The 20,526-nt window shown below is 42.0% G+C and overlaps 1 protein-coding gene across 3 annotated transcripts in view; it reads right to left on the bottom strand.

Moving 5' to 3' along the window:
• Positions 1 to 20,236, bottom strand: part of abcc4 (ATP binding cassette subfamily C member 4 (PEL blood group)) — a 274,021-nt gene extending 253,785 nt beyond the window's left edge. For all 3 annotated transcript variants that reach the window (XM_073027133.1, XM_073027141.1, XM_073027152.1), the window contains exon 1: positions 19,924 to 20,236. In XM_073027133.1, coding sequence (XP_072883234.1) covers positions 19,924 to 19,997 — 74 coding nt within the window. In that variant the 5' untranslated portion in view covers positions 19,998 to 20,236. The remainder of the gene's footprint in view (positions 1 to 19,923) is intronic.
• Positions 20,237 to 20,526: the final 290 nt, after the last annotated feature.

The raw sequence follows: 20,526 nt of genomic DNA, 5'->3' as shown, positions 1-20,526 counted from the left end.
GTGAATCCGCATAGTCTGAAGACGCATATAATAGGGATAGGGTATACTTTGATAATAAATTCACTTTGAACTTCAGAAAGTTAATAATCTTACTTGATTGCTTATACAATCATCTTAGACCTAATTGCCAACAGGATTACGTGCTCTGCCTGTTATTCTTAACCACTTTTCATGCTGTCAAATTTGATGACTCAATTTTTATAACCATTAATTCTCTAAAATCTGATGCAAAGACTGCTATGACTCAAAAGCAAATTTTAGAAAGAAATACAAAGTTATGATAAGGAAAATTTTAAACTGCAGCTTTTGCCACCTTATTATATGAAATGTCTGATGAGTTTCCTCACTTGCATTCATTATTAGCACTGCTCAACTAAGCAATGTCCTTTATCCACATCTGCTCAGAGGTGATTATGCAAAATGATGCAGTGCAAAAAGAATGATTCACAGGAATCAGTATTAAAGGTCAAACAGATAAATTATGGATAGATCTTTCTCCCATCAGGAGAAAAGGACCACTCATTTCAAAGTATGCTCCATACACGCCCTGAGAGTACAGAGATTACGACTTTCTGCCTATTTCAGAGATGAAGTCCAACAATTACAATTGTATTACATGTTAACCAACCTTGTACAAGATGGCTTCAGCAGGCGCTTTGATATAATTTGCACTTCAAGATCATTTATGGACCTTTAAGAGCTTTGCCTCTAGTCTTAGAGTTATAAGGAGATACAGTACGGAAACAGGTCTTTCAACACACATCTATGACAGCTAGCAACCACCCAGTACAATTATACTGTATCAATCCATTTTTTATAGATTTTCTTCCCAGACTAAACAACTCACCTACACCCTAGAGGCAATTCACAGCAGCAAATTAACCCATCAAACCATATGTGATGCAAGGAAACTGGAGTAGCTGGAAGTTATGAGGCAATTAAACGATGATGGGCATTGGCATTCATTCCTCAATATGTGCACCTGACACATCCAGTCGCCTCCTTGAGCTTATATTATTCAGCCAGCCCTGTTTCGTTCTACGGGGTTGCACCAGAACTTCAGAGCTGAAAAGTAGCTGCTCCCAGGGACACACTCTATTTGTTCATTATCTATTAGTCCAACAGTTGTTTCATACATTCTTCCCTCTTTACTCAGAACAAAAACAATCCCTTGGCAACACGCAAGTATTTCTAACTGCTGGAACCTGAAGCAAAAAAAAACAATCCTTTATTGTCATCAGGCAGCACAGTATAAAATAAACATTTGCTTGATTTATCTAACACATCATTTCACTGCATATGAACCAAGTTTCTTCCACAGTGATACAATTTTCACCTCCCAATCTCCCAACCAAATAGCCTGCACGTCCTGAATTGCATGGGGAAGTGGAAGACAGCGAGGTGAGACATCCCCTCTGTACCTACTTCCAAGCACCTTAAAACTATGTCCTCTCATGCTAGCCACTTCAGCCCTGGGAAAAAAAACCTCTGACTATCCACACGATCGATGCCTCTAATTATCTTATACACATCTATCAGGTCACCTCTCATCCTCTGCTGCTCCAAGGAGAAAAGGCCAAGTTCACTCAACCTATTCTCAGAAGGTATGCTCCCCAATCCAGGCAACATCCTGGTAAATCTCCTCTGCACCCTTTCTACAGTTTCCACATCCTTCCTGTAGTGGGGCGACCAGAACTGAGCACAGTACTCCAAGTGGGGTCTGACCAGGGTCCTATATAGCTGCAACATTACCTCTCAGATCTTAAACTCAGTCCCACGGTTCATGAAGGCCAATGCACCGTATGCCTTCTTAACCACAGAGTCAACCTGTGCAGCAGCTTTTGAGTGTCCTATTAATTAGGACCCCAAGATCCCTCTGATCCTCCACACTGCCAAGAGTCTTACCATTAATACTACATTCTGCCATCATAAGTTGGTCACACATAACTTGCTGTGAGCAAATTCATCCCATTATTAACATTTGTCCAAAGGATGTTATTATGTACATCTTGCAAAATGTTCAAAATCACAGCATACTGTGGAGGGTGTAAATGTTTATGGTGGTTGATCCTCCAGTCCTGCTGGAGATCTCAGCCCAAAACTCTGCCCCCCAGCCCTTTATCTCTTTCAGCAAATTCCCAGCTCTTCATTTCCTCAATCCCTCCCTCTTTTCCAGGAATTCCAGGAAGACCTTCTTCATTGCTGCTGCTGCTGTGAGGTCCGGGACTCTGCTGGGAAGAACAGGTCCCAGTCCTCGGAGTCGCGTTGCCGATGGCCGTTGGCGGGTCCGTCTTAATACGCTCGGCAGAGGATGGTGCTCGGAGAAGCTGTGCCGGAGGGGATGGTCGTCGGCTCGGAGGTTCGACGGACTTGGAGTCCTTTCGACGGACTCGGGTCGCTTTCGGTGTGTGCTGCGTCTGCGAGGCTGGTTTCGACGGAACTTCCATTGTGTGCTGCGTCGGTGCGGCTGAGTCGGGTGGAACCTTGGAAGTCCATAGCGGGGGTATTCCCTTCTGCCGCCGGCGTGGGATGGCGAGTCTGTCGGGACCCTGAGGACTTGTGGGAACCATGGTGATTTCTTTTGAACTTACAGTCTTTTAACATCTTAGACTATTTTTACTGTGCCCATAGTCTTTTTTTTATCAATTATGCTATTGTTTGCACTGTTGTAACTATATGTTGTTATTATGTGGTTTTGGGCAGGTCTTGTAGCTTTAGTTTTTGGTCTTGTTTTTGTCTGGTGGATTTGGAGCTCCTTTCTGGGGAACGTGCTAGACGGTAGCGCGATATTAATACGCAGCAGCCTCTCCGGCCTCTGGATTGGGGATTGCCAAACGTCATGTGGATTTTCTGGTGTAGTCTGTTTTGTCATATGCTTTTGTGATATCATTCTGGGGGAACGTTATCTCATTTTTTAACTGCATTGCATTTGTGGTTTCTAAATGACAATAAACTGAATCTGAATCTTTCCAGGTTTATCTATCACCTGCCGCTGTACTTGTTTCTCCCCTCCCCCACCTTCCGACTGACTTCTCCCCTTCCTTTCCAGTCCTGAAGAAGGGATCAGCCCTAACCGTCGACTGTTTACTCTTTTTCATAGACGCTGCCTGGCCTGCTGACTTCCTCCGGTGGGGGCGGGGGGGGGGGGGAGGATGTGGGAGAGGGGAAGTGTATCTGTGTCTGGGGCTCCTTATGCTCAAAATCCACTGTATCACTGTTAACCATTAATTGCTTGTTGCACCGCAATGATCACCAGCCACTCGTCTACAAACATACAAAGACACTTTTTAATCTGGTGCTATTTAACAAACACTTTTTATGTTCACTAGTAGACAGAGTGACAGACAGAATGTGACATGATCACCAATTAGGTTTGTTACATGGTTGCATAGTCCATTTCCTCATTTCTGCCTTGTGTAATATTTAGAAGAATTGAAGTGGAAATATGATATTTGGTCTCCTCAGCCAAGGTGTTGATGTAGTCTAAACACCAACACTTGCTAAACTGGATGCCAACCTTAAAACAATGTGTTTAGTCACACACACAAATTGCTGGTGGAACACAGCAGGCCAGGCAGCATCTATAGGAAGAAGCACTGTCGACGTTTTGGGCCGAGACCCTGCGTTCCACGAGCATTTTTGTGTGTGTTGCTTGCATTTCCAGCATCTGCAGCTTTCCTCATGTTTAGTCACAGTTTGCTTCCAGTCTAAAACAAATTTCAATCTATTCATTTCCCTTCCTACCCCTCCCCTCTGTCATTCTTTGCATTCTAGCTTGATCAATCTCTTATGCAGAACTTACTAGACATTTCCAAAAGACCCACATCCACAGGTTCCTTGTCATCTATCCTAACAGTCACCTCTTCAAAGCTCCAGCACATTAGTCTAACTTGATTTTTTTTTCACCTGCTTATATCTTATTCTTTAGGATGTTCTATTGGATCATTCTAGATACCAGTAATTTATCACTAACATTCTCCTAATCATTTGGAGAAGTGGGCTGAGGAGTGGCAAATGGATTTCTGTGGGCAGGTGGGTATATTGAAGAGAGGAGCCTGGAGGGATATGGGCCAAATTTAGGAAATTGGGTCTGGCTGGGTGGACACTGGTCAGCATGGACTCAATGGGCTGAATGGTGTACACCTGTGCTGTTCTGCTCTATGACAATGGCAGTTGCTACTGCCAGGGGAGCCATTCTATTCCTCTCCGTAATCCCCTGCAAACTTGCTTTCGCACATGTTCATTAACTCTTTTGGTTCTTTTTGCCATCAGCTCCTCACCAGGGATAATTTGCAGCAGCCTGCACAGCCCTGTGGACAAGAATTCTCACCCGCATCGCATACTGAAGCGTCACCGGAGCTGGGACATGGAAGCCAGCGAGAGTGGATGTTAGAGAGCTCGGTACTCGGTAATCAATTTGCTGATTCAAGTCAGGGAACTCAATTTTTTTTTAAAAAAGCAAAGATTCAGATCAACTGCAACATCAAAATAATGACTGTTGTCTCCCCTGTCGCTGTGGAAGGAGGAATATCTCTCTCTCTCTCCTTTGTTAGTGAGCAAGAGCCTGTGGGATGTCAAAATGCTGGAGTCAACAGTTAGTTTTTGATGGACTGCAGACCATGGTCTTGCTTTGGGGGCTTTGCTGTTGTTTGCATGGTGGGTGGTGGGAATGCTAATGCTTTAAGGCTAGAATAATTTGGGGGAAGGGGAGGGTTGGTGCTGCTTGCGTGTGGGAGGGGAGCAGGGGGCTTTGGAGTTCCTGCATCTTCTTTCTGTCATTCATTCTTTGGAGGGGGTTTCCTTTGTTTTGAGGATGTCTGCAGAGAGTAAGAATTTCAGGTTGTATAGTCCCCGAGTTACGATCATCCGACTTACGGACAACTCGTACTTACGAACCGAGGAAGCAGAACACCGTCCACCATTTTAAGTCAGATTGCAATGCCATCCGCCATTTTAAGTCGTTGCCGTTGACATTGTGTTGAGTGTTTAACTTTGTATTTGGCTTAAATTTTTCTTAGGAAGATTCACCCTAACCACACCCCGCCCCCCCCCCCCCCCACCACCCGTTCCAGTCAGCTGGTGGCGCAGTGAGATCAGCGCTGGGCTGGAGAACAGAGGTTCCTGAGTTCGATCCAGTGACAGACCGCTCCCGTGCCGGGTTGATGTTGATCCAGTGACTCCTGTAACATCCGTGCCGGGTTGATGTCGAGCTCGCAACTTGACCTAAAAAAAAACACTGCCACCTCCAGTTTAAATTCCTACACGGAATATTGTGGAGGATCAAATACAGCCCAAACCCAGCACAGCCCCCACTTGTCCCAATTAACCTGTCTTAGTGCAGGGGACTTTAGGACCCGGGGAATTCAGTGCAAAGGTCCTTAGGACCCAGCAGACCTCGGGAGCCGGCAGAGCTCGGGACCCACCGCCCACAGTGTTTCTGTTCCATTGACGGGAAGCGATCGCAACTGAAAATAAAGTGGAAATAATAAAGCATTTGGAAAGAGGTGAAACGCCATCAGTCATTGGAAAAGCATTAGGCTACAGTCGGTCAACCATCGTAACAATTTTAAAGGATAAAGTGAGAATAATGGAGTATGTGAAAGGCCCTGCCCCGATGAAAGCTACAATTATTACTAAGCAACACAGTGGTTTAATTACTGGAATACATACGTTTCTTAAGTGTTTTATATGCGGGGACTTCCGGTAAGATGGCGACTGTTTAGCTGCTTCGAACTTTTGCTCCGTCATTTTCCCTATCTTTGCACTATATGTCTCCACTCTTAAACCTTAGTTAAGTATTTTATTGGGTTTCTTTTACTTGCCTGCGAACACATCTATCTTATAATGTCTAACAAAAGTACTAAAACCGGGAAAAAAGAAAATTCTACCACTTTGCCAGTTGCTATTCTCGCTGCGTTGGAACAGCATCGACAAGATATTTTAAAGGAATTTAGAACTTATTTCAACCAGCTGGATGCCAAATTGGATCGGATCAATGCTAGAGTGGACGAACATGCTGAACATTTATCTCACATCGACTCAACTTCTGAAGATTTAAAACGCCATGTTCTTTATCTCGAGACCCTATGCTCCAGCCTACAGGAGCAGAATGGTAAACTTTTTTCCAAAATGGTGGATCTTGAAAACCGTAGCAGACATTGCAATCTACAAATTCTTGGTTTGCCACAGGCCACCGAACAGGGCTCTCCCGTGAAATTTTTTTCCGATTTTCTCTGTGAGATTTTTGGGAAAGAATTTCTTCCGACTCCACCTGAGCTTGAAAGGGCACACAGGATCTACGTTCCCCGTGCAATTCTGGGTTCCCGCCCACGGCCGGTAATTTTGTGCTTTCATCATTACCAGGTGAAAAACCGTTTGATTATGGAGGCACGCCGCAGAGGTACTTTTGCTTTTCAAAATACAGTCATTCGTTTTGTGGAGGATTTTGCCCCCCAAGTTCTGAAGATGCGTGCTGAGTTTAAAGGTGTAATGAAAGTGCTTTTTGATCGCGGTCTTAGACCCTCCCTTCGGAATCCAGCTGACCTCCGAATTACGCTTACTACTGGAGATTATAAGTGGTTTAAATCAGTGAAGGATGCTGAGGCATTTGTTGGAAGTCTTCCGGCCATTCCGTCTCCTTCGGAACCCGGTCTGAACCTCTAAAATGGTGGATAAGTACTTCTCGTAGTAAAGCTATTTTTTCCGGACTCAGACTTTACTTGAACAATTCAATCATTATCTATCGAAACTCTAAGGGCTGTAGACAATCTCTCCCTGGACTTGGTGCGTTTTTTCTAAATAGATAATCCGAGTTTAATGTTTCCCTGCGGACGTTTAGACTGTACGTGTGTAATCCATTTTATTCTTGTATAACTTTATCTATAGAGTTCTACAAGTGACTTTAACTTGTTTTGGAGGTTTGGAGTTTTTATTGAAGGCCTCCCTGTTGGTTGATTCATAGTTTAAGTTTTGCTCCCTTTTTTTCTGTAAATGGTTGATAAGTACTCTCTTCGAATCTACAATTTCCCCCTTTTCTCCCTCCCCTTTTTTTTCTTTTCTTTTAATCTCTATAATTTTTCGCAGGTAGGTTAGTCTTGGTTTTCTTTTGATTTTCTTTGTATTAAGTCTTATACTTCTGTTGAAGTTGTTCCTATTTGTAATTATGTTTTCTAGTGCATAAACTAGCTACCATTTGCTATAGTATTTATACTGAACTGTTGTTAACGACACAGAACTGGAAGTCATACTTGGGTTAATTTTTTTGGTAGAGCTAGCTGCTTTTTTTGGTAGCCGTCTAGTTTTGGGTTGCGAGGGTGGGGTAGGTTCTCCAGTTCCAACACTACTCACTGTTTCCTTTGCTTTCCTTTGTTACTCAGGACATGTCTCTGTTTTGATTCTACGAATCTATGTTTACATTTTTGCTCCCAGACTGTTATTGTACTGCTTGACCTTTTATATGCCTGCTGCCTTCTACGCACTAACAATTGATAATGGTTAATACACTTAAATTTGTGAGCTGGAATGTAAAGGGATTGAATCACCCTGTTAAAAGAAGGAAGGTCTTCTCACATATTAAACAACTCAAAGCTGACATTGCTTTCCTTCAAGAAACTCATATTCGTTGTTTTGATAACTCCCGGCTTTTGTCAAAGTGGGCAGGTCAGCATTTTTCATCCTTTGCCGCCAAAGCTAGGGGGGTCTCCATCCTTATTAATTCAAATATTCCTTTTGAACTCCATAATAAGATATCTGATACAAATGGTCGTTTTATTATTGTTTCTGGTAAACTATATAATACTAAAGTTGTACTAGCAAACTTGTATGCCCCCAATTTTGATGATGTTAATTTTTTTGAACGTTTTTTCTCCTCACTACCAGACTTAAACTCATACTCTCTTATACTGGGTGGTGATTTCAATTGTTGGTTAGATCCTAATTTGGATCGATCGTCCTCTGTTACTAGACCACCTACTAAATCTGCCTTAGCTATTCAATCGTTTCTCTCTAATTATGGTATCTCTGATATATGGCGTTTCCTTCATCCTACTGAGAGAGATTATTCTTTTTTTTCCACATGTTCACCATACCTTTACTAGAATTGACTACTTCTTACTCGATAATCAACTCATTCCATTTGTCTATTCTTGTGATTATCAGAGTATACTGATTTCTGACCATGCCCCAATTACTCTGTCTTTAAATTTTCCTGGTCTCCCTCAGAGGAATAAACACTGGCGGTTTGATTCGACTTTATTATCGGATGATGATTTTCTAAAATTTATTAAGGATCAGATAACCTTTTATTTTAACACCAATACATCACCTGAAGTGTCATCCCAGACTGTCTGGGATGCCATGAAAGCATATTTGAGGGGCCAAATAATCTCCTATACACCAAATCTTAATAGAAAGTCCTGTGCAGATCGATTAGACCTCATTAATCAGATTAAAGATTTGGATCAACTGTATGCTCAAACTAAGAATCCTGAACTATACAAGAAGCGTGTAGAACTTCAAGCTAAATTTAACCTCCTGTCTACTCAACCTGTCGAATGCCAACTTCTTGAAAGTAAGAGTCGCTTTTATATCCATGGTGACAAATCTGGTAAATTTCTAGCCAATCAGTTGAGGCGTTCCAAAGCCAAACAACATATTACAAAGATCCAGAAGGAGAATGAAGACTTTACATCGGATCACCTAGAAATCAATGACGCATTTAAAAATTTCGACTCTCGACTTTATTCCTCTGAATCTTTGAATGACAATATCTCTGTTGATCATTTTTTAAATAATCTGAATATTCCTTTGCTTTCATCTGATTTTAAAGCCAAACTTAATGCACCTATATCATCAGAAGAAATAGTCTTCAGGGAAATCTCCTGGACCTGATGGGTTCCCCGTAGAATTTTATAAATCATTCTCTTCACTTCTCTCTCCTCAGTTACTCTCAGTATTATCTGACTCGTTTAGGTATGGCCAATTGCCACCCTCCTTTAATGAGGCATCTATTATTCTTTTATTAAAAAAGGGTAAAGACCCAACAGAGTGTTCCTCGTATAGTCCGATTTCTTTGCTTAATGTTGATGTTAAAATCTTGGCCAAAGTTTTGGCTTATAGATTAGAAACTGTTATTCCCTCTATTATTTCTGATGATCAAACTGGTTTTATTAAAAACCGTCTCCCCTTTTTTAACATGCGATGCTTATTTAACATTTTATATTCACCTCCAACTGGGATTCCTGAATGTGCTATTTCCCTCGATGCGGAGAAAGCATTTGATCGTATAGAGTGGAACTACCTTTTTGCAGTTTTAGAAAAATTTGACTTCGGTCAAAGTTTTATCTCTTGGATCAAATTGCTGTATTTGTGTCCTACTGCCTCTGCTTTAACTAATTTTCAGAAATCCCAGTTATTTAACCTCAAACGTGGCACGATGCTCTTTAAGTCCCTTTCTCTTTGATTTGGCTATAGAACCCTTGGTGATAGCATTTCGAAATTGTCCTGAACTGACTGGGATTTGGAGAGGGGGTGTTGAGCATAAAGTTTCTCTTTATGCCGATGACTTATTACTTTTTCTTTCAAATCTGTCTACATCCTTACCTCCAATGTTTTCACTTCTTGACCAGTTTAGCCAGCTCTCTGGATATAAACTTAATTTACATAAGAGCGAACTTTTCCCAATTAATAAAGAAGCACAAGAATTAACATTTCGTGATCTCCCTTTTAAAGTAGTTCATAATCGATTTACTTATCTTGGGACTACAGTCACAAGGAAGTTTAAAGATCTCTTTCGTGAAAATTTTGCCAATCTTTCATATACTATTAAACAGAGTCTGTTACAATGGTCACCTCTTTCTATGTCTTTGGTAGGTCGTATTGTTAAAATGTATGTTCTCCCTAAACTTTTATATTTATTTCAATCAATCCCAATTTTTATTCCTAAATCTTTTTTTGATTCCTTAGACTCTATTATTTTGTCATATCTTTGGAAGAATAAGCGCTCTAGAATTAATAAAGGTTATCTCCAAAAATCTAAAAAGGAGGGTGGCATGGCTTTACCTAACTTTCGTTTATATTATTGGGCAGCCAATATACGTTGTGCTACCTTTTGGTCTTTTTTTCATGGCCAACCCGAGTGCCCTAATTGGGTGGCAATGGAGTTGAGCTCCACTAAAGAATTATCTATCTCTGCACTTCTTGGCTCTGTACTCCCTAGTAGTTTGTCCAGATTAATAGTTAATCCTCTTGTTAGACACACTCTGCGTATATGGGCTCATATAAAATTATGGATAAAATTAAAATGGCATGGGAGCATGATTTAAATACCTCCTTATCTGATGAGACTTGGGACTCAATTCTCAAATCGGTTAATTCAACCTCTCTTTGTGCTCGCCATTGCCTTTTACAGTTTAAGATTGTTCATAGAGCCCATATGTCTAAATTTAAATTATCTCGATTTTACCCTAACATTAGTCCGCTTTGTGACAAATGCAAAAGGGGCGAGGCCTCTCTCATTCATATGTACTGGCTTTGTCCTAGCTTGGAGAAATTTTGGAAAGATGTCTTCATAACGTTATCGCATATTCTGAATCACCACCTAGAACCTAACCCTTTAATTGCTTTGTTCGGTTTCTGGGGTGAGACAGATTTACGTCTGAGTTCGACTAAGTGTTGAATATTATCTTTTGCCTCTCTCCTGGCTAGACGTTTAATCCTCCTTAGATGGAGAGATGTTGCCCCGCCCATGCATGCTCAATGGCTTAACGATATTATGGCCTGCTTAGACCTTGAAAAAATTCATTATTCAGTTCTTAATTCGGATTTAAAGTTCCATAAGGTCTGGGGACCTTTTATTGAGTACTTTCACAACCTTCCTCTTGACTAGGGTTTTTTTTCGGTCCCTTGCTTTCAGCTCCTTTTTCTTTTTTTTTGGTAGTAGGCATTAATATCTTCTGTTGCTAAGTGTATTTACAGTTTTGGGGGTTTGATTGTCCTGATTTATATTCTCTATATTGTGTTGTGGTTGGTCTGGAGTTTTTTTTGTTGCGGGGCTTGGGGAGGATACTAATTTTACACGTCTTCAATTTGGGTGCTTTCTCAATTATCTTTCTTTGTATCATATTATTGTTGTATGTTTATTTTTGCACTGTATCAATGTTCTTCATTTTGATCTGGATTTTTTTTATCTGTAGCTATGTAGAAAATGTATTTAAAAAACTAATTTAAAAAAGTGTTTTATATGCATAGAAAGGTAAAATATACACTATATACCAAGACAAACGTTTGACTAACTGACGCTAAATAATACCGAATGTACTTGTTCTGACTTATGTACAAATCCCACTTAAAGACAGACTCAGGAACAGAACTTGTTCATAACCTGGGGACTGCCTGTATTGCATACATTCTCCGATTTTAAAATGGAACTACCGAACAGTGTAATGTCATGCTCCAGGTGATCCCCAGGAATTAAATGTAGCTTGCTTCCCCTTTGGGTTTTGTGGATTGAAGTCTGAGGTGGCTAACCGAACAGAATAGCATAAGGTCAGGCCATTTGGCCCACAATGTAATGTTGAACCAGCTAAAAACACCCAAATACTAATCCCTCCTACCTACACCATGTCCACCTTCCTTACATCCATGTGCCTAACCAAATGTCTCTTAAAAGCCTTGAATGTATTTGCCTCTACCACCGTACCAGGCAGCGCATTCCAGGCATCCACCACTATGAGTAAAAACTTAACCCCCACATCCCTTTTGATCCTAGCCCTTCGTCATCAATACGTGCCCTCTGGCATTAGACATTTTAATCCTGGGAAAAAGATACTCCCTGTCCACTCTATCCATGCCCCTCAATCTCATAAGCCTCTGTCAGATCTCCCTTCAGCCTCTGACACTCCAGAGAAAACAACCCAAGTTTATCCAGCCTTCATGATAGTACATGCCCTCTAAACCAGGCAGCATCCTGGTAAACCTCTTCTGCACCATCTCCAAAATCTCAACATCCTTCTTACAGTGGAGTGGCCAGAACTATATGCAATACCCCAGATGCGGCCTAACCAGAGTTTTGTGAAGTAGCAACATAACCTCCTGACTTTTGAACTCTATGCCTCAACTAATAAAATCAAGCCTTCCATAAGCCTTCTTAACCACCCTATTGACCTGTGTAGCCACTTTCAAGGAGCTATAAACATGGATCCCAAGATCTCTCTGCCCAGCAACAATGTTAAGGATCTTACCAGTAACAGCATACTGTCTTTGCATTTGTCTGGGTTAAACTCCAACTGCCACTTTTTGCTCACATCTGCAACTGATCTATATTGTGCTGTATTCTTTGCCAGTCTTCCACACTGTCCACAACTCCACCATTCTGGGTAACAACCACAAATTTAACAGCCATCCATTTACATCACAAATAGCAGAGGTCCCAGCACAGATCTCTGCAGACCACCACTAATTACAGACCTCCAGCTTGAATAAGTCCCTTCAACCACTACCCTCTGTCTTCTCTCCAGTTCTGAATCCAAACAGCCAATTCACCAGATCCCATGCATCTTAATCTTCTCGATTAGCCTCCCATAAATGACTTCTTCAATTGCGTTACTAAACTCCACGTAGACAACATTCACTGCTCTACTCTCATCAGTCTCTCGTGTCACCTCATCAAAAAATTTAATCAAGTTGGTAAACACCCTAATGTATTTATACACTCAGCACTGACCTTCTGGTCCTCCATATCCTTTTCCCTGGTAAATACTAAAGCACAGTACTCATTAAGTACCTCACTCATATCCTCTACATCCAAGCAGATGTTCCCCTCTTTATCCTTGAATGATTCCACCCTCTCCCTCGTTATCCTCTTGCTCTAAATGTACAGAATGCTTTGGGATTCACCTTAATCCTATCTGCCAAGGACTTTTCATGGCCCCCCCAGCTTTCCTAATTCCCTATTTTCATTCTTTTCTTGCTTCTTTATACTCCTCATGTGCTTCGTTTGATCCTAACTTCCAAAGCTGCAGATTCTTTTCTTCTTCTTGACCTCATCTTCATCACCTCTCTGGCCATCCAAGGTCATCTTACCTTTCCATCTCCATCCTCTCCAACAGGAACATACCTCTCCTGGACTCTGTGCAACTGATCTTTAAACACCTTTCACATGTCTGATATGGACTTGCCAGAGTAAAGGTGCTCCCAATTAACTCAACTTGGTTCCAGCCTAATGCCGTCATAATTCGTCCTACTCCAATTGAAAACTCCCACAAGGACCGTACCCATTTTATCTATAGTTACCCTGAAAGTTAAGGTGTTGTGGTGACTTGTCCCTTACTGTTCACCTATCAAAACGTCTGTCACCTGGCTAGGCTCATTACCCAACACCAGGTCCAATATAATCCCTCCTCTTGTCGGACCTTCTACATATTGATTTAAGAAACCTTCCAGGGCACACTTAACAAATTCTGCCCCATTTAAACCCCTATTAGGGAAGTTGAAATCCCCCACAACAACACATTTCCTTAAGCAGATTACATATCTGTTCCTCAATGTCCCAGTGGTTATTTGGGTGTCAGCAGTACAAATCCATCAGTGTGATTGCACCCTTTCTATTCCTGAGTTCTACCCAAATGGACTCAGAGTCTGACCTCTCCATTATGTCTCCTGAGTGTGGCTGTGATATTGTCCCTGATTAGTGGTGAAACTACCTCCCCCACTTTCTTTTACCTCCTTTGCCATCTTTTCTAAAGCTCAGAAAGCCTGGTACATTAATCACCCAATCCTAGCCCTCTCTCAAACAAGTTTCAGTAGTGGCTACAACATCATAGTTCCATGTACTGATCCATGCTCCAAGTTCATCACAATATGCATAACATTAAAATATACACACTTCAAAATATCCAACCCAGCATAACTGTTATTTCGATTTTGCCTTTCAATGCTTTCCCTGACATCTACCTTCTACTCTGATCCTTCCCTTACTGACCTGAGGCTCTGGTTCCCAGCCCCCTGCAAAACTAGTTTAAACTCTCATGGACCAGTAGCATCCACCATCCTCCCAGCCATTATATGGATCCCCTCCAGTTCAGGTGCAACTTGTCCTCTTTAATAGGTCACTTCTTCTCCAGAAAGAGTTCCGATGATCTCCAACCCTTCCCCCGAACCATCTCCACAGCCACTCATTCATCTGTCCTGTCATTCCATTCGTACCTACATTAGCCCGTGGCACTGGGAGTAATCCAGAGATTACAGCCGGGGGGGTGGGTGGGGCTCCTTCTCTTCAGCCTCTTTCCTAACTCTACACACTCACTGCATAGGACCTCTTCCCCTTTTCTGCCAATGTCATTGGTGCCAAGATGTGCCACAACCTCTGGCTGCTCCCCCTCCCCTTTGAGGATATCCTGCAACCTCTCTGATGCATCACGAACCTTCACAACCAGGAGACAACCCACAACCCTGGTGACTCTTTTGCGGCTACAGAATCTCCTTTCTGTCCGCCTAACCATCAAGGCCCCGATTACTGCAGTGCCTAACTTTGCCCTTCCCTGCTGAGCCCCAGGGCTGGTCAGAGTGCCACCAGCCTGGCTGCTGCTGCCATCATCTAATGGGTCATTCCATCCCCCCACCGTCACCCACAGTATCCAAAGAGGTAGACTTGTTGCTGAGGGGAATGGCCACAGGGGAATCCGCACAGACTTATTCATTCCCTATCTCTGCTGGTGGGACACCCATCTACTATCCAAAGCCTGTACCTCTTCAAAAGTCTCCTCTGTAATATCTTCAGCCTCCCGAATGATTCTTAGTGGAACCAAACACAGCTTCAACTCCTTTACCTGGTCAGGTAGGAGCCGAGGTTGAGTGCACTTCCCACAGGTGTAGTCATCAGGGAAACCGTCAGATATCCTGAATTCCCACATCAAACAAGAGGAGATTTCCATCCTGACTATATAAAAAAAAGACAACCTTTTCTTAACTGTACTTCCACCTGTTAAGCCAAAGCCTTCCCATTGTCTCAGTGACACATTCAAACAACGGCCACTCATCTTGATCCTACCTTCCTTTTATCTACAGCTGAGTTTCGGCCTCTAACACCTACACTCACTGTGCCTGTGCAGCCAAAAAGACCGGCCTTGCCTGAATCTACTCCTTCTATACTCTCTCTCCTGACTTCCGTTGGGCTCTGACATAGACACTCAGTCTCCCGCCAACTGAGCTGCCAAGAAAATACCATATTTTCCCTGACTCAGCTCTTTTTATATTCGGTAGGCCTCAAACTCCAACACTTACTGCGCCTGTGCAGCCCAAAACAAAATTAGGCAAAGGTGGGAAGCACAAGCTCTTTTCTGGTCACTACCAAAGCAATCCTGATTTTCTGAAGCCAAAGTACCAGTGCCAGCACAGGGCAACCCTAAGTTTCAGAATCAGATTATTATCACTGACATATGTCAAGAAACCTGCTGTTTTTGTGACAGCAGTATTCTGCAAGACAAAATAATTAGTATGTTTCAATAAAAATAAAATCAATTCCTGTAAGGCACTGTCAGATTTGCCTTTGAGAGGTCTGACATTGACATAGGTTTACCTCTGAACACTGCTCAATTTAGCATGCAGAGTATGCTCACTATTCCACAGAGGCCTAATTTAACTTTAACTTCTTATACTTAATGTCAAAAACATACTTTAACAATTCTGTGCTTTGTAAATAGAATGGAGTGGGGGGGGGGGGGGGTGAACAAGATTGTGTCACTGTCCATGTGGTTAATTATATCCCAAGGAGAAAAACTGCTTTGGGATAAAGAGTCTAAACATCAAGACAAGCCCGCCCCCACCAATTTAGAAGGCCCTTGTGTGTGATCAATATAAATTATTTAAGCCAAATCCTAATTTTGATTCTATATAAGGATTCGTCAATTAGAATTAACTTTTCTTAAAGATTGTTTTATCAAATAAATTGTGTATAAAATCACATTGAACACTCATGAACTTTGTGCTAATGTATAACCATACAGTCTATTAAACTTCCATGTGTGTCAGTATCACCTGTTTTCCATAATCATTAAATAATATGATTCAGAAACTTAACAACAGTTTGGACAAAGTTTTCTGCTGACGGATACTGTATTTTGCGACACCAATGAGTGATGACAATAGATAATCACATAACCTGTTGGCTTGGAATATGAAGTTAAACATCTAACATTGTAATATAATTTGTATAGCTGAGGCATTCCTCAACTTTGATTTCTCCACAACAAATAGCTTACCACACAACCCACAAGAATACACTAGCAAAATGCTGAAAATTTCTTCCAGTTTGTTCACTAATAAATTTCACCTGAGGAACTGCTATAGAGTAATGCATCTTAGTTTGACATACATCTTCAAAACTTCATTACCCCTTTATAAAAACAGTATTTACAAATTTCTATTTTGAAAATTCAACAGAACAATCATTAAGTGAATCAGTGTAAACTCAGTGAACACAAGTCTGCAAAAACTACAGTGGCACAGCTAGCAGAATCTCTTTCAGGTTAAGCAACCCAAGTCATTCCAAAGCTTGGGAAGTTATCTGTATGGAGTTTGTACATTCCGTCTGAGTATCCCTTAAATACACTAGCTTCATCCCACAAGGCAAGGACCTGCAATTGATAGGTTAATTGGCCACCGTAAACTGCCATTGATGTACAAGCGAGTCGTAGAATCTGAGGGAGCTCAGGGAAATTGGTGTAAATGGATGCCCTTTAGTCAGCACAGACTCAGTAGGCTGGAGGGTCTTTTTTCTGTCACTATGAACTCAACAACGGCAGGTTTTGAGAGACGTAGGCAGAGGCGGAGTACGATAGCACTAGATTGTGAGTCCTTCCTGTTCATCAATCAAAAGTTTAATTTCTGCTTTTGATGACTCTCCTTTTCAGGGTGGATGGGTTCTGTTGAAGACCCTGACTTGGCATTACACTCAGGCTTTGGTTCTTTACGGTGGTAGGACCTGCTCTAGGGCCTCACCACCAGCCGCTTTCCAGTATCCCAAAAAGATGAGCACGCCTTCAGAATTCCCAGGTCTTGCGGCCCTGGGGAAGGGCTGATTCTGAGTCGGTGCTGCTGACAGAAGCGTCGCGGGAGAGAACAGAACATCAGGAACAGTGGATCAGCTGTCGGAGGCTCTGTACTCGGCGAATTGTTCCCTCTCCCTCTCTCATGGATTAGAGATGGTTGCCGATTCTCCGGGCAGAGCACTCAAGAGAGAAAAAAAAATGGAGCAACCAACTTTCAACACCTTAAATCTGTGAGTTATTTTGTTACGTCTCCCTTCTCGCTGTGAAAGGGGATACCTCTTCTTACCTTTATTAGGGAGAGAGTCTGTGGCATGTCCAATGGTCAAGTGAATGATTTGTTTTTGTTGTACTGCAGATTACGGTCTTTATTGGGGGCTTTGCTATTGCTTGCTTGGTGGGTGGAGGGTGCTGATGCTTTTTTGGGGCAGGGGAAGATCACTGCTTTGGCTGCTGCTTGTGCACAGGAGGAGGAGTGGGGGAGCTTTGGGGTTCTAATGCTTTTACTGTCACTCATTCTTTGGGGTACCTTCTGTTTTTGTGAATGTCTGCAAAGAACAAAACTTTCAAGTATATTGCATACACTTCTGTGATATTAAATGGAACTATATAACTATCAATGTTCTGTATTTCTTATCCCATGATTACGCACTTCTAATTTTTTTATCCACAAATCCAAATTTCAAAGATTAAAAGGTAAATAGTGAAAATGCTCAAAAGTGGTATTGTAAGTTGTAGAAAATTGGTCATCACAGCAGTTTTAACAAATTAGTATTTTTCAGGTTAGAAGGACATAATTCTGCAACAGGATATAGGAACTGAGTGAAAACTTGGCAAATGGAGTTTAATATGGGGAAAGTGTCATATTTGTCAGACTAAACAAATTATCATCTGAATGGGCAGTTTACAGAACAGTGTGGGTAGGTCTAAGTGCTCTATTTCATAAATTGGACAAGAGCTGTGGTCACAGACAGTACAAATGCCCACAGAGTTGGCAACAAGCAACCATCCATTTAGATTAACCCTACATTCATTCTACTTCATTCCCCCAACCCCCAGAAATAAAGGAATTGGCAAATAGTCTTGCATAGAAAAGGGTTGTGTGGTGAACTAGATATACCTGTCTGACTGCTCCTGTGGCTCCTCCCAAGATCCTGCTGACTGCCCCTGTGGCTCCTCCCACAGACCCCTGTATAAAGGCGACTGTGGCCTGCTGCTCTCCCTCATTTTCCCAGGATGTAGTTGTTCTTCAGTCAATAAAAGCCGATATCTCACTTCCTAAGTTTCGGCGTGAGTTATTGATGGTGCATCAGGTTGTAGTTTAGAAATAAGGCTGTTTTGTTAAAAGTGTACATGGTGTTGTCAAGGCCATTACCTCTTCTGTACTTTAGGTCCCCTTGCCCAAGAGAGGAGACATTGACATTGGAGGCAATGGAGTACCACCAGACCAAGTCCAGGGTTGAAGATTGTTTTATCAAGATTCTGAACAAGCTATATATTCTTTAGAGGAATGGGATGATCTTATTGAAACAACATTCTAAAATAGTATGACAGGGTAGATGTTGAAAAACGTTCACTAAATGCTGAGTCTAATTGCCTCCCTAATTAACCCTTCAGCCCAGTGTACATCTTAGGTGGATCCCCTCTAATGCTTGCACTTCCTTTCCAATAAATTAGTGACCGGAAATGTACACAACATTCCAGTTGGCAGCAAACCTGTTATTAAGGTTCAGTGTGATTCACTTTTGCTTTCTGCAATTATTGATAAAATTCTGAACTTTGGCTTGCGCAAGAAGCCTCTGCTCCTGTTCCCCTTTTAGAAAAGTTATTTTTTGGCCCTCACAGAACCCATCACCTACAGAAGGCTCTGCTTTGAATTTCATCTGCCACATCTTTGTCAATTTTGTATTTTTCTGTAATTTATCCCTTTCTCTGTACAGCTTACAATACTACCAAATGTGGCCATCTGCAAATTTAGAAATTGTAGCTTGTGCTCCCAGTTTCACGTCAATAATGCAAACTATTTATTTTAAAAGCAATTGCTCTGATCCCGATTCCCTGGGAACACTTAAGCTTCTATCTGCTGTAAAAAACATCTATTAGTAAGGCAACTTTGGTTGCTTCTTTACCTTCAAAGAGAAATAACGTGTTGCTCTACAATCCCCACGTGATTCGATTGCCGTGACAAAGGCAATTTGTTTTCCAGCATCCGATTTACAGGTGTTAAAACTTTAAAAATGTTTACAACAGCTTAATTAATAATACTTCAACTATGGACAACGGAAAGTGGCATCTGTCCACACCGTCCTTATTTACACCAGTAATACAAGCGAGAAGGGGGAAGATTAGATGCAAGAGCAACCCTTTCACGTGTGCTATGCGTTTCTAGCCGGTCCATGCCGACCAAGGTTCCCATCTCGGTTAGCGTCATTCACCAGCGTTTAACCCACACCCCTCTAAACGTTCCTATCCAAAGAGCCGGTAAAACTGTTCTCATCCCAGGTCGGGGCAGGTCAACAACTTATCCTCCGAATAATAATCACCAACACGTGGCGCGTTGGATCTTTTCATAGTGCATTTACTACTACCCAGTGGCAATGTGCCGAAGGTATACACTCGAACGCAGTACAAGGGAATGTAAATTCTGGGGATTATATCCCACACTGCGAACAACAATAAACTGACTTCTGGCCTATCATTTAAAACCAAAAGTCGCCGCAAGCGGAGTGGCATTTACATCGCTCCAGCAGCTGAGCACTTAATACCGTCTCGCATAAAATTTCTACGCCACCAAAATCATGATCGTTCATAAGCAGAAAATAGTTCGGTATTTATCACAAATCAGCAAAAGGAAGTTGTGTCGGTGGAAGCTCAGACTCACCAGAAGAACACAGTGGAGAATATATTTGCCGTTGCCAGGGGATTTGGCTTGTCCTCTCTGTGAAGGGGTTCCATTTATATATGTGTGTATATATATATATATATATATATATATATATTCCTGTTGCAGGAAATAAGAGTACTGCCGGTCCTACTTCTCGTCAGCTGCCGGTATGTTCCCTGCTCGCTCCTGAAGCCGGGCTTAGCAGCGTCACTTCCCACCTCAAAAATTTACTCCACGTCCCGGCGTCGAACCGTGGCTTCCAAGCGCCGCCGCCAGAAGCACATTCTCCCGTCGCTGCGCTGTTCGGTGTGAGCCTTTGTTCGGAAATAAATAATTAATTCCAAACGAAACTGACGTCAGTGCTTTACATAGACGCAGAGAATGTCGCTCATTTCATCAGAGAATGAAATAATAAACCATAGTAAATGTATGACACAAAGATGGATTTTCGTTCATCTGCAAACCTACCTGGCCTTACACCATTGGGAATTACAGGTCGGGGTCTTGAATTACACATCACATAACTCAGACGTAACATAGATACGGGCCTTCTATGCAAACTGTCAAACACCCATTTACATGAATTCTGCTCCATTCCCC

Source organism: Hemitrygon akajei, chromosome 2 (genome assembly GCF_048418815.1).
Source record: "Hemitrygon akajei chromosome 2, sHemAka1.3, whole genome shotgun sequence".
NCBI classification, from domain to species: domain Eukaryota; kingdom Metazoa; phylum Chordata; class Chondrichthyes; order Myliobatiformes; family Dasyatidae; genus Hemitrygon; species Hemitrygon akajei.
The sequence above is the reverse complement of the archived record's forward strand: the minus strand, read 5'-3'. Positions and strand labels throughout refer to the sequence as shown.